The sequence below is a fragment of the Haemaphysalis longicornis genome, unplaced genomic scaffold (assembly GCF_048455015.1).
Source record: "Haemaphysalis longicornis isolate Haplotype H1 unplaced genomic scaffold, Haemaphysalis longicornis Haplotype H1 scaffold_14, whole genome shotgun sequence".
In the NCBI taxonomy this organism is placed as follows: Eukaryota; Metazoa; Arthropoda; class Arachnida; order Ixodida; family Ixodidae; genus Haemaphysalis; species Haemaphysalis longicornis.
This window is the reverse complement of record NW_027526245.1, coordinates 30,671,667-30,685,770: the sequence shown is the minus strand read 5'-3', so window position 1 is coordinate 30,685,770 and position 14,104 is coordinate 30,671,667. Positions and strand designations below refer to the sequence as shown.

The 14,104-nt window shown below is 51.9% G+C and overlaps 1 protein-coding gene across 1 annotated transcript in view; it reads right to left on the bottom strand.

Annotated features, from left to right (window-relative positions):
• LOC144165224 (uncharacterized) overlaps window positions 1-14,104 on the bottom strand; it is a 73,703-nt gene that overhangs the window by 17,808 nt on the left and 41,791 nt on the right. Inside the window, exon 11 of the mRNA XM_077695340.1 lies at window positions 13,792-13,937. Within this exon, the coding sequence (XP_077551466.1) occupies window positions 13,792-13,937 (146 nt within the window). The remainder of the gene's footprint in view (window positions 1-13,791; window positions 13,938-14,104) is intronic.

Below are 14,104 nucleotides of genomic sequence, written 5' to 3'. Positions count from 1 at the left end.
CCATTCGCTGCCTCGGCAGCAGGCTTTGCCACAACGTAGGTCTCTTCTGAACTGCCGCCGTCCGAAGAAGCAACCTCCGTTTCAGCGGACTCGTGTTGCCTTTCGGTAGCCTCATGGCTTACGCACTCCAGCGCAACCTCACTATCTCGCGAAATGTTCACGTTCACGCCGGTAGCCTCCCGCGTATTTGAACCCTCCGAACACTCCGCCGAGATCTCCGAAACAAACGCCGACACATTATCGCACTCAGTGGACACGCACTGCATTCTGCCGCCTCTGCCGACAGTGTGAGCTAATGCGCCGTCGTTATCTCTCTCAGCAACCTTGACGCTCTGCTCGGCTGCAACCGTCACCTCCGACTCGCGCTCCCGAGCGTCTGCTACTGGCAGCGCTGGCACGGTGCTTTCCTCGCACCCGAGGTCTTTTTCAAGCAATAATTCTAACTCAGGCTTCACGTCTTCCTGCTCGAGTTGAATTTCATGCTCTAGGTGCTTGTTCTCCCGTTGGAGTCTCTTTTTCGAGCCTCTTTGCTTCCTGTTCAAGGCGCTCGAACTCGAGGTCATACCATCGCATCTTTTCCTCGTGCTTGAGCTTGCGTTCCTGATCTTGTCTCTGCCACTCGAGCTCCTGTACTCGCTTTCTTTCCTCGCGTTCCTGCCTTTCGAGCTCCTCACGCTGACGCTCAGCCTGTGGGGAGCGCCTTGGCCCGACGCCTTCTGGCCTAGGGGGTGTCGCCCGGAGCCCCTCGCCATGGGCTCCCTTCCCTCGCCCTCCTCGCCTACCGTGCGGCCCGGTCGCCGGAGAGATGGCGCGAGTGGACGGGTAGGGACGGGCGGTGGTGCTGAAGAACCGCGCGCGGGGACTGGGACTCGGGACGGACAGAGTGTTTTGGTGTGTGTGTGTGTATGCCCGGACGGGCGACAGCGTGGAGGATGTAAGTAAAGAGTTCTTTCACGCAATCGCAGTGTGCCTCATTCCTTGGCATGCCGTAGAGAGCAGGCCCACATCTGGCGCCCGAACGTGGGGCTGATGTCAAGCCCACCCGTGGACATTTGCTCTCTGCGGCTGCCGGGAAGGGGCCCACTGCGGTTTGGGACGGCATTCCTTTGTTCCGGGAAGGAAGCGCCATTTTGGCAGTGGGAGACCAGGGCTTTGAGCCGTGTAGAGGCATGTTTGTAAATTAGTTTTGAGGCCAGTGTTTTAGTTTGCTTAGGTTTTACGATGGCTGTAGATGCCTGAAGTTTTTCTTGCGTTTTTTTTCTCTGTTGTTCGCGTAACGGCCTGAGTGGTTACATTGCGAGTGTATTTAGCGTTTGTAGGGATATTAGTCATTTGTGTATTTTGACGTGTCCCTACTGTAGTTTTTTTGTATTTTAATGTGGCTGTAGTTCAGCCCCGTTGGTCGAATGTATTGTCTTGACGTTCGTTTTTTGCTTCCATTATAGATTTGTGTGTGGAGTGTGTTTGTCGCGTTGCGTATGTAGTTAGCGCGGCTTCCTCTGTATTTCGCGTCTACAGTTTGGCGTGGTTGAGCCAGCTTTTTGTTGGGTAGTTCGCTGGAAATGGCTTCTACCACAAGGAGAGAGACGGGAGAGAAGGAGGATCCGCAGGGCTCGGGGGGAGACTCAGCGGCCGCTGCGCAGGAGGCTGCTGGTCAGTTGCAGCCCGCAGATCTCGCCTCAATGATGAGGCAGATGACCGGGGGGTTCGCGGAGATGACCCGAATGCTCGGTTCGGCGACAGCGGCTCCCACCGCGGGTCCTGTGGTGCCAGTCTCGAAGCCGCGTTTGAATATCGAGGTTCCCTCCTATTCCGGCTACGGAGACGTGAAATCCGTTTGCGAATACCTGCAGCAACTGGATTCGTATCAGACTGCGGTAGGCGCATCGGATGATGACGTGCTGAGGCGGGTCCTGCCCGTGGCACTGGTAGGAAGCTCTGCGCGTTGGAGGCGCTGCCAACCGGCTTTCGAGTCGATGGCAGATTTTAAGGAGCGCTTCCGCGCTGAATTCCTGCCACCCGATTACGAACACCGTATGAGGGACGAGCTTGCCCTTCGCACGCAGCACCCTGAGGAGAGTCTCCTCGAGTACGTGCGGGCAATGCAGGAGCTGTACGAACGGGCCGACCCCGAGGCAGCCGACGCGGTCAAGGTAGCGCGCGTGTGCAGGCAATGCCACCCGCGTTTCAGACCGTACCTGCGAGGCCGGAGTTTTCGCAACTTCGAGGCCCTCGCACAAGAAGCCCGGGTAATTCAGGCGGATTTACTCGCCGAGCTTCACTACAGGTTGCCGCCGAGACCCGAGGAATCGCTCGAACCGGGTTGCGCCTGGTCGGGAGGGGGAGCGGATAACGGCCCCACAAACTCCTCGGTCGGAAGCAACGCAGGCGACGGAAGAGGGAGGCAGGACGAAGCAGCCCGCTTGTGCTGGTTTTGTCGCAAGCCTGGCCACTTCTCCCGTCAATGCCCCGAGAAAATGCGTCGTACGCAGGGAAACTCGGATCGCCGGCGACGGTGAAGGACGGTGGCTCTAGAGCACTGCACGGGCCGGAATTTCTAGGCCCGGCCCGACCCGGCCCGGTAGAGACACGGCCCGGGCCCGGCCCGGGCCCGAGAAGTTTTTAAAACGGGAGCCCGAGCCCGGCCCGAGCCCGACAAATTTTTAAAATGTGAGCCCGAGCCCGGCCCGAGCCCGACAAAAATTTAAAATATCAGCCCGAGCCCGACCCGAGTCCGGTAGAATTTAAATGAAATAAGTCCGTGCCCACCAGACTTTCTAAGTATCAGCCCGAGTCCAAAGGCTATAAACATGAGCCCGAAAACGTTTGCTGTTTTTAACCTAAAAGCGTAAGCATAAAGCGACTACATAAAGCAATGAATACCGTGATCACAATACTGTGATCAAATACTGTGATCACAATAATATAATTAGGATTTTGTTAGTGTTGACTCAACAGACTAAATTTACGTGCATTTACTGCTGGAATATTTGACAGCATTTTGCTTTTACTATCTGTTGCTAAAGGAACTCGGAGATTGCGCCACGGGTTCAATTCGGGCCCATACACGAACGCGCCTGAAATTTGAGCAGATGACGTGTCCGCTTTCATGACTTCATTTCTGTCTTTCCCTTCAGTGATGAAGGCAGCATTATTTTGTCTGCGTTTGTTTTCTTTTCTGCCTTGAATCATGGTTTTAAAACTTTTTATCCGAAACATTGGCTCTGCTTCGAAAATTGGTCCCCGAAACTATGCACGGTTGTGACTACCGCCCATAAGAAAACATGTGGGTGTCCGGCGTTCCTACTTTCGGCAAAAGAATAGGGATGTTCGGACCTTGAAGGCAGCAGTTGATGGCAACAAATCTTGTCTGCCTTGCCTCGGCATTTTTGGGTGACAGCTTGCTTTCCGAAGTGGAGGAACCGCTTCAGTAGGGTTTGGTTTCGCCCTCAACGGACCCGTAGCATCCCGACGACGCTGCGGTCGCGCGTGTGCGCTGTGACTGACCTATTTATTTTGTTCGACGACGACTTCGAGCCAGCCCGCCACCACCGGGGGGTTCCGGCAACCGTTCGAGACAAAGCGACGACGCGGGCCGCACGACCCTTCGTGGAACTTCTGTGAGGCGGACCCCGGCGACGGAATCTTTACGGCTCCCAGCCTCAGGGGATGTGTTCGTGTTGTTTTGTGAATGACTGCTTCTCCCCGCGTCTCCTCTCTCGTGCCTATTCCACCAACCCCATCCGATACACAGCAGTGTATTCGACGTGTGCACTCAAAATAAAGAGCTGTACTCCCATTCTTCAGTCTCCCGCTTCTTGTGGAGGCCCAGGCGCTTGGAATGCAGGGCCACGAGTCGTGACCGAGGAGCCGCTTGCTACCACGGAGGTGGCAACAGTAGACAGTGCGAAGTCTTGTCGACTTTGTTGTGTTTGTTTTATTTCAAAAAGCATGTTGTATTGTGTGTCTGGAGTGCCCTCGTCTGGCCTGCTCTCTCCCACTATGCTGCCCAGACTGTCTGTTTTATAATTGATGTGAAGGCTTTCTGAGCGGAATCGTCTATTTATCATGTTTTTTAACGACGCCATAGTGACATTGCACTTCGCTTTTTTTTCTTTTCACTTAACCTCAAATATCAATGGGAAAACTTCTTGCTATCAACAATTTAGAATTAGCGACACACCACTGCCGTGCCTCAGGCACTGCTCGGGCCGGCAAGGCCCGAAACATTTTTCGTTCAAGCCCGAGCCCGGCCCGGGCCCGAGAAAATGTGTGCTACCCGGCCCGAGCCCGGCCCGCGGGCCGGGCCGGGCTCGGGCTTTCGGGCCCGCCCGGGCCCGTGCAGTGCACTAGGTGGCTCGTCGTCGCCGGCGGGAAGCAAGAAGAGGGGGCCAGACAGGGGGGGCGCGAGGGAGCCCCCAGGGCACCCAGAAGCTGGCGTCGACGGGCAACTGGCCCCCTTCGCATGCAGGGCGCAGGAAGACCCCTCTTCGTCTGCCCCATTCATGCGAGTGCAATTAGTCGGTCAAGAACTTTTTGCACTGGTCGACACGGGCTCGACGGTTTCTCTCATCGGGGACGAAATCTTCGAAGCCTGCCGGAAAAGAAGAATCCGGGTCAGGCCCGCCGAGACACCCTTGAGCTTATCAGCGGGTTCGGCAAAAGCAGACGGAGCTGTGAGACTCACGCTCGGTTTTGATAGCAGAAAGCGCAGACAGCGTTTTGTTTGCTTGCCTGGTTTGTCTGTTCCAGTCATACTGGGCAGAGATTTCCTCCCGAGGGAGGGTGTTGTGCTCGACATGGGGAGGAACGGCTACCAGTACGGGCCGCAACCCCCTTTCTTTCCTTTCGCGAACGCGCCGATGCACGGTTTACAACCGCACGGGGCAAATAGACTCTACTGCGCTGCGGAAGGCCAGGGAGAGGCGTCAGGAAAGAGGAGCACTGATGTAGAAGCGATCGTCGCATCTTTTTTCAGGATCCGATGATCAGCGCCGAATGTTGGCGGAAAGTTTGCTCCCCTTATCGGAAGGGGGTGGCGGAAGCGCGCGCGCCGAGTGAAGTGGTTTCATGGGCGGCGCGGGCCACCCCTAGAGGGGGAGGAAAGGGCCGGACGGAGGAGTCGAGGCCGGCCGCAAAGGGAAAGCGGAGCGGCATCTCGCAGCGGCGCTTTCTCGCCCCCCGAGAACAGAGGCAGAAAGGAATCTGTCTTGGGGGGAGGTAGTGAGTAAGGAAGAGCTCATTGAGGCCCAGAAAGCAGACGGTCTGTGCCAGCGGGTGCTGAAAAGGCTAGCGGGAGGCGTAGCTTGCACCGGTAACGCTGAGGGGTTTGACGCGTATCTGCTGGGCGACGATGGCTTATTACTTCGCTACTTTCCCCAACTGGACGACGAAGAGGCGGTTTCATCCCCCTTTCGAGTCGTGGTCCCGAGGAAGTTGCGGAAACGGTTCATGCGGTACTTTCACGACTCAGCGCTGGCAGGACATGGCAGCGGCAGTAAGACTTACGACAAGTTATGCCGTGTCACGACCTGGCCAGGCATGAGGAGAGACGTAATGAGCTATTCCCGCGCTTGCCCTCTTTGCCAGGTAGCGAAGCCGCGCGCTGGGAAACCTGTGGGTTTCATGAAGCCGGTGGAAAGCAGCTACCCGTGGCAGATTGTAGCGTGTGACGTAATGGGACCCCTCCCAAGATCCGCGTGAGGAAACCAGTTCATTCTGGTTATAACGGACCACTTTTCTAAGTGGGTGGAGTTGTTTCCCCTTAGAAAGCTAGCGTCGGAGCGGATCGTAGAGAAGCTGGTGGAGACATTCACTCGTTTCGGCTTCCCCTCCGACCTGATCACTGACAATGCTTCGTATTTCACAAGCAAAGTCTTTTCAGACTGTTGTCGAGCGCTGCACATTCGGCACAGGAAAACGAGTCCTTATCATGCTCAGAGCAACATCACTGAGAGGGTGAACAGGAACCTGAAGTGCATGCTGGTTGCGACAACCAAGGAGCATAAGGACTGGGACGCGCGTTTGCCTGAGCTGGCTTTCGCGACTAGGACTACCGTAAATAGGTCAACAGGTTTGACACCAGGTTACCTAAATTTCGGTAGAGAGATCGCTTTTCCAATGGAAAATGCACCGCTGTACGCGGCGGCGGGTAACGCCCCTTCTCTGTCGCAGTACGCGGCTAGGCTCCGGGAACGCCTTTGGGCAGCGCAACGCACGGCTCGGGAGAACCTCGACGTGGCGCGCATGGAGCAAGCCGAGCAGTATAACAAAGGCCGTCGTCACCTTGTGTACAACATCGGTGACCTAGTGCTAAGGAGAACGCACCCACTCAGCAACGCTGCACGCGGTTTCACCGCAGCGCTCGCACACAAATGGCAAGGGCCATACAGAATTACGGCGCAGACGACTCTGCTCACGTATGAGATGCAGTCGCTTGAAAGCGACGAGCTGGTGGGTCCTGTGCACGTTAGCGATCTCAAGGCCTATCATGTTCGCACTGGCGATGACGAACAGGTGGTAGCGGAACCAGAAGGTGGGAGTCCCGCTTCTAATGACAGAACGGCCGGCGATAGGGTTCGCACCCATCGTTACGACCTGAGGGTGCGGTAGTATCTACCCCCCACGGGTCCGGGTCTCACGTGGTTCTACCACGGAGCAACCCGCAGCGAAGTCACCGCTTCAAGCTTCATCGCGCCACCTGTGCGGTGGTGCGAGGCGTGGTTTTGTGCCTGGCCGTTACGATGCCAGCCTGGGCCTGCCGACAGCGGGCCCTCCCGGTGCGACCCGGGAGCTTTGCGCCACCGGCCTGGTGGTGCGGTGCGAAACGTTCGTGCCTGGGCGTTGCGAGTCCGGCCTGGGCCTGCCGACAGCGGGCCCTCCCGGTGCGACCCGGGAGCTTCGCGATACCGGCCTGGTGGTGCGGGGCGATACGTTCCTGCCTGGGCGTTGCGAGTCCGGCCCGGGCCTGCCGAGCAGAGGGCATTCCTGGTGCGACCCAGGAGCTGTTGCCACGGTCCGGGTGGTCCTGCCGCCCTTCGGAGATGCGAGGCGGCTGCGGTTCGCCTCCTGGTCGACGGCGGAGTCTCCGGTTCCGGCGCCGAGCAGCGGAGATCGGGACGCCGGGGCGTTGTCGAGAGGAGCCTGGCCGTTCGGTGGAATCCTGCGCCGGGCAGCCGAGAATGCGCTCCCGCGGACGCCTACATGGTGGCGATGGCGACAGAGCGGCATGCTGCCACACTTCGGCGGGTGCCAGCCCACCCACAGCCGCACAGGGCGGCCCCAGGCGCCGACCAGCGGTTCCTCGTGCACTCGAACCCCGAGGGCGATCTTCAATGATGGACCCGTATCCCGTGTTTGAGGGGGGGAGAGATGTGGGGAGCGCCTTGGCCCGACACCTTCTGGCCTAGGGGGTGTCGCCCGGAGCCCCTCGCCATGGGCTCCCTTCCCTCGCCCTCCTCGCCTACCGTGCGGCCCGGTCGCCGGAGAGATGGCGCGAGTGGACGGGTAGGGACGGGCGGTGGTGCTGAAGAACCGCGCGCGGGGACTGGGACTCGGGACGGACAGAGTGTTTTGGTGTGTGTGTGTGTATGCCCGGACGGGCGACAGCGTGGAGGATGTAAGTAAAGAGTTCTTTCATGCAATCGCAGTGTGCCTCATTCCTTGGCATGCCGTAGAGAGCAGGCCCACAAGCCTCAGCCTCTGCCTCGGCGGCCTGACGTTTCGCGGTCTCCCTGCCATTGATCAGCTCAATGCATTCCGACAGCTTATCATCGTCAGCCCCGACAGCGAGTATAGCCTGTATCAGCTCTGGCTTTCTCAGCGCGTCCGTAACATCCAAGCGCAACTCTTTTGCAAGCTCCAACAACTGCGGTTTTTTCAACGCTTTCAAATTCATGGCTGGTCTAGAGTACTGCTTTCCCACTGCTCCAAAAATGTTTTGCGCGAATAACCCACGCGGCAAAAACACGCCCTACCAGCTATCCTCAGAAGCCTGGTAAAACTCAGTGAAGAAAAGTCCCGCACTCACCCTTGACCGCCGTGAATTCTGCGAAGTCCGAAGCCGCCTTGACATCCGTGGTGTTGGGTCTCGCACCGCTGCCCTCAGGTGTTACGAAGTTGCCATCCCACCGCTGCCAACCAGTTGTTGCGACCGGGCGGGGGCACCCGATCCAAGCTCCGTGGCCTCCGACATACGAGTGGTAGCGTGTATGATGCGAGCGGCCAGCCGCTGTTGCAGCCGTGAAGAAGTCCAGAAGCCGTAGGCTAACGTAACTGTTTACTTCATAGCGAGAGGTGAGCCGAAGCCAAAGAACAATGCCCCGACGGGCGAGGTTACAATACAGGACTCAAGCAGAGCGACAACATCGATTCGCTGCTCTAACAGGAATGGTTTACAACGCTTGGGCAGCTCTATTTATACCCAAAAGCGATAACGGTCAAAACGCCAACAGGCTGGAACACGCACAAACGTCACAGACACACGCAACGCTCTTTCCAGTGTTCGTTAGTCGTCGGTAGCCTCCGCGTACGTTGAGACCGAGAGAGGGGAGAGAGGAGGACTCCGTTGCGATCGACGGGGCCTCTGTGTCCTTGAAGAGCGTGGAGACGAGCCACGCAGGCAGCCGCCGAAGTTCAGCCGCCGGCATCCGCCGAATGCGCAGAGAGCGGAGCGTCTGACGCGGCTTGTCGCTACTTGTCACCGACATGATTGCGCCTGTTTTCGAAGGCGCACGAGTGGCTTCGCCGCACAGCCGAGGAGTGATGCGGGGAAGTACTGCGGCGCTGGCCCATTCGTAACACTGCCGAGACACGAGGACGTCCAGGAAGGGAAGTTTGCCATCGGCCTCCTCTTCTAACGGGAACTGAATAACACATTCCATACTGTTGAGGTGGGCCAGCAAGCTGTTCGCCGCGTCTTTCTGAATGACGCAAAAACAATCGTCGACGTAACGCAAGAACACTTTTGGGGAGGGGCAAAGAGGCTAGCGCCCGTGCTTCCAGCGCTTTCATGGTCAGGTTCGCCGCCGTGATCGAAATAGCGGCACCCATTGGAGTCCCCTGCCTTTGCTTGTAAAAATGGCCCATAAAGACGAAGTACGTATTGTTTAGGCAAAAATCTAGAAACCTGCGTAGTTCTGGCACATCGATCGGTGACTTCTGGGGCAACGTCTCATCAGCCTCGAGAGCAGCAGTGCATACGTTGACAGCCAGGTCAATCGGAACGCTCGTGAAAAGGAACTTCACGTCGAAGGACACCATCAAGTCGTTTTTCTCGATCATGGTGTTGCGAGTCTTCTCGACAAAATCGAAAGAGTTACGAACGTGAGTGGTCCCTTTACCGACGAGTGGAGCCAGAACTTGGTGCAGGAACTTCGACAGGCTGTGCAGGGGAGAACCAGTACAATAAAAAATGGGGCGCATTGGGAAGTCCGGCTTATGGAGTTTTGGCAGTCCATAAAGTGCAGGTGCGGATCCATTGTGGCTGAGCAGCTTGTAGTAGTGCTTTGTGGTTACGTTGTGTGCTTCCACCACCTCCGGTTTCAGATGTCCCCTCCCCTCCCGTCTGCCGATGACTGGCGTGCGTGCGTGCGTGTTTATCTGTTTCTGCAAAAACAAAAACCGCTCATGCATCGCGCTTCCAACAAATAATTCCCATGGATTATTTTATAACCCCGGTCTTTTCTTAAAAGTAAGCACTCTGTGACAACTAAACAACCCGCACACACGCAGCTTAACGCTGTCGGCCCACGGGGGACCAGAGAAGAGCTTTAGAGCAGGGAAAGTCGGGAGCAAACGACGTATACCCGTGAGCCTTTGCGACTCTATCGCTGGCCGCAGGTTACTTCAAAATGGGTAGGCGACGTGTCATACGTAACACACCGGCCACACGTTACAGATTCCAATCTATATGGAGTGTATGGGCGCATTTTTGACGTCCTTGTTTTAGAACTTGCGTGGGCAGCGTGGCCAGAAACGAGTCCGGTCGACAAAATTGCGCTGGGTTTTATTTACTTGTCATAATTAGTTTGTTTGTCGTGAAGTTGTCAATGTTACAGAATTCTCGCACTGACAGTACATGTACTGCCTACAGAGGGCATGGCCTCAGAAAACGACTGTAGCCGTTGTTTTAGCGAAAATATCTGGAAACTAATAATTTCATAATTAGCCGTGAAGACGACTCTAAGATACATGGTTGGGACAGCGGTGCGAACCGCTGTAATTGTGCCGCAGTTTGGCGCAACTACCGTTTGTGTGGACTGTAATAAACGCTATACGTGCGTAAAATCCACACAACGCTAATTACAAAACCACTGCCGAAACTCAACAACAACACGGCTTGCACAGTATTTCTTCACAACCGTTTCTTGTGACCAACTTCCATCTTCCTCAGTGCACCCAAAAGGTAGCAGCATCAGGTATGTGTGCACCTTTTCGGAATGCTTGTGGGTCACAAGCATGGTAGCTGCGCTTACGTCAGTGCAAGTCATTTGCAAGTCGTGTATTTGGTAAGAGATAAATAGGAAGGCACATTTTTAGATTACAATTAAAATCAGCACAAAGTACTTATGCTAAAGGGAATCACTGACTTTTCCGGTGTTTAGTTTAGTTAGTTTCTTTATTTGACCACAAAGCAGCGCGTGCTCATACAAAGGAAATTACAAACAGAAATGTCAACAGCGCAATGTGGTGTGGAAAATGAGGGAAAAGCTGCGCACATGCAGCTTGACAAAGCCCCACCTTCCATAAAAAACAACAACAAAAACAAAAACACACAAAAAACGAAAAGAAAACAAGAAGGAAGACAGCATGCAAACTATGCAATAATTTCTTAGCAAATAAGGCTTCCGCGATTTGTATCAAATGCATATATTTTTGCATATAACCACACATTCAAAGCACTACTTTCTTACGACTGCAGACTAAATTTGTAGAACAATTTTTCTAACGTAATACACTTATTTTACAAAAACAAATGTCCGACAGACAAAATGATAATATTATATGTGTGAGACAGACACAGGTCTCCTATGGTCCGTGGTTGTGTACGACTATGACTGAAGGAGGAATAGGTTGCTGCCCACAACTGAGTCGAGTAAAGACAGCACTTGCAGAAAGTGAGTGCAATTGTTCCAGAGTAAGCCTATATTTATTTAGCACATGTGGAATGGCAAATTTCAGCATTTGAAAGCCGTAATTTGTTCACGGTGTAGGGATGTGCCAGAGTTCGTTGTGACGATTACAGCGAGCTGAAACGTTTAACTGCAGGTGAGATAGACTTTTCAGGGTAGTACTATTTGTGCGAATTTCGGATTTTAAAGACATTAAAAGCCGATATTCATAAACCGAGTTAAACCTTAGGACATTAAATTTAGCGAATAAATGAGATGTATGGGCATTGTAACAGAGATTCCCAATAGCACGCATAGCATTTTTTTGGAGAGTGTATATCTTGTTTTTGGAAGACTCAGTTCTGGATGCCCATATCAATTGGCAATAATGTAAATGTGAAGCCAAAAGTGTATGAAAAAGGAGAAGTTTAAGGGGAGTTGGTAGAAGCGACTGGCACCTTCTAAGCATACCCAGAGACTTACTTAATTTGCAGCACACAGCTTCGGTTGGAGAGTAGCATAGCATAAATTCATGAAAAACAACTCCTTAAGTCTTAGCAGTTTGGGACAGCTGAATTTCAACATTGTTTAGGTGAAGTTTACTTGAGATTTCACATTTTTTGTTTTTCGCACGAAAAAGGACCGACCTGGTTTTTGTGCTGTTTATATGTACAGAGTTTTGGTGGGACCATTTGTGTAGTTCGCCTAATGTTTGGTTCATTTGGTTCATTTGTGTAGTTCGCCTAATCAGTTCATTGCTATCACCGCCCGTAAAAAATATACTAGTCTCGTCAGAATAGGTAATATATTTTGCCGATTGATCTATATTTATGATATCATTTAGGTAGGCATTAAATAGCAGAGGACCTAGGATGCTGCCCTGAGGTACTCTGCATTTAATTTTGTAGGGTGAAGAAAGTTCCCTTTGTATACACACACGCTGATGTCAATCCGTTAAATAGTTTTTAATTGAATCGGAAGCAATTCCCCTGATACCGTAATAAGATAATTTTAGCAGCAGAGTATCATGATTAATCCTGCCAAATGCTTTTGTAAAATCTACAAATATTCCCAGAGTTAGCTTTTTTCTTCAATATTACCTAGTATAAACTCTTTTTGGTTTAACAGAGCGGTCTCAGTCGATAGACCTGGCCTAAAACCATACTGAGAGGCATTTATTATGGAGTGTGAGTCAAAGAATTTAGATAGCTTAAGAAAAATAATTTTCTCAAGGGGCTTCAAAAATATCGGCAACACAGATATGGGCCTATAAATATTCATATTATTTTTATCCCCGTTTTTATGAATAACAACAACTTTAGCATTTTTCATTCGCTTAAGGAAAACTCCTGTGCCTAAGACAAGGTTATATATGTGAGTTAACGATGGCAGTAGCATATCAAAGACGAAGCAAACCGGCTCCATTTTTATAGCATCGATGTCCTCACTTTTGCCGTTTTTTAGTTACATCAAAGTACTACAACCTCAGATTCATCAGTGGGGCCGAGGAAAATTGTAGTAGCTAGAGGTGCGGGCAAGTAGCCTATGACACTGGTGTCGTGGGTAGTTTCTGGAGAATAGGTAAAGTGATCATTAAATTTGTTTGCTAGCGGTGTATCTTTGTAGACGGACTGTCCAATAGTCATTTCGCATATGTTTGATGTAGGTCTGCGAAAAAACAAAAATGAATTAAGTTTTTTCCACATGTACTTAACATCTGTGATGCTCTGAAACATACTAAAATAGTAGGCATTCTTCGCTTGTCTTAGGATTTTAGTTAAGCTGTTTCTACACGTCTTAAAATATTTAAATACATTTGGATCGGGGTTTTTTCAAGAAAGATCGGTATAAATTGTTTTTAGTGTAATTATCTTTATGTGGGTTGACGTAATCCATGGCTTACGAGCCCGTTTTGGTTGTTTAGCTTCTCTGTAGGGAAAACATCGTTTGTAAACTGAGGAAAACGTTTCGATGAAACGGTCATAAGCCGTATCTCCCGAGGTACATGCAAACACATCATCCCAACTAATTATGGGAATCATTCTGCAAACGTACCACTTCGAATATACCAATGCCACATCGTTCGATGCACTATTTCAGTTTGTTCTGAACCTTTTGTACATTAGTCGCAAAAAATGGGTGCCCAAAGATATCCACTTCAACAAATTCAATTACATGGTGTCTGGTAGGATTAGTCTTTAACGTCACGTGCTTTGTCGGAAACTTAAGAGCTCGTGAATATTTTGTCGTGGTGTTATTTGGATGTCCCACATCGCTGGATATGCGACATTGTGCTTGCATAAACCACGCCAGCCAAATGAGCTAGACGCTCGTGAACTAGGCAGTCTCTTTCGGTTAGCCATAATTCAGTGTGCTGCTTTTAAAGAAAATCTGGACTTCATTTATAGTTAAATAATTCTGGCTTGATACGCTGCATGTTAATTTGTAGCCTGTAGGCTCAGGGCCCATTTTAGTAACATATTTTCGTATATTGTAATATCTAGTCCTACTTCGTACATTACATATAGTCGCAAAGGATGTAACCGTTGTTTTGTTTCAACATTTTCTATTCCTTTTTTCAATTATTCGTTGAAACGAACGAAATAGGGTCCACTTTTTAGTGTGGTGCTCAAGCCAGCGGCAACAATTCGTTCTTATGACAATTATCGACCATTCTTACCTCAACCATATAAAAAATGGCGCCGCCTTCACCTGGGACGGCTTCCAAGTTGACACCGAAGCTCCAGAAGCGGCCGAAGCTTTTCTTGCGGAAAAGTATCAGGTCCAGCTTTTCTGTCGCTCTAGGGCTTCGGTTCAACGTGTCACCTGCGAAGGAGTGACTTCTACTTAGGACATGGTTCCGTGTCTAAGCTGTCAGCCTCACATGGCATATTGTAAAGCGATATGAAGAACGACTAAAAGCAAGGCATATGTATTCGCGATAATTTCGTGTTCCACCGACATAAGGCAATCTTTACATGAAAGAATCCAAA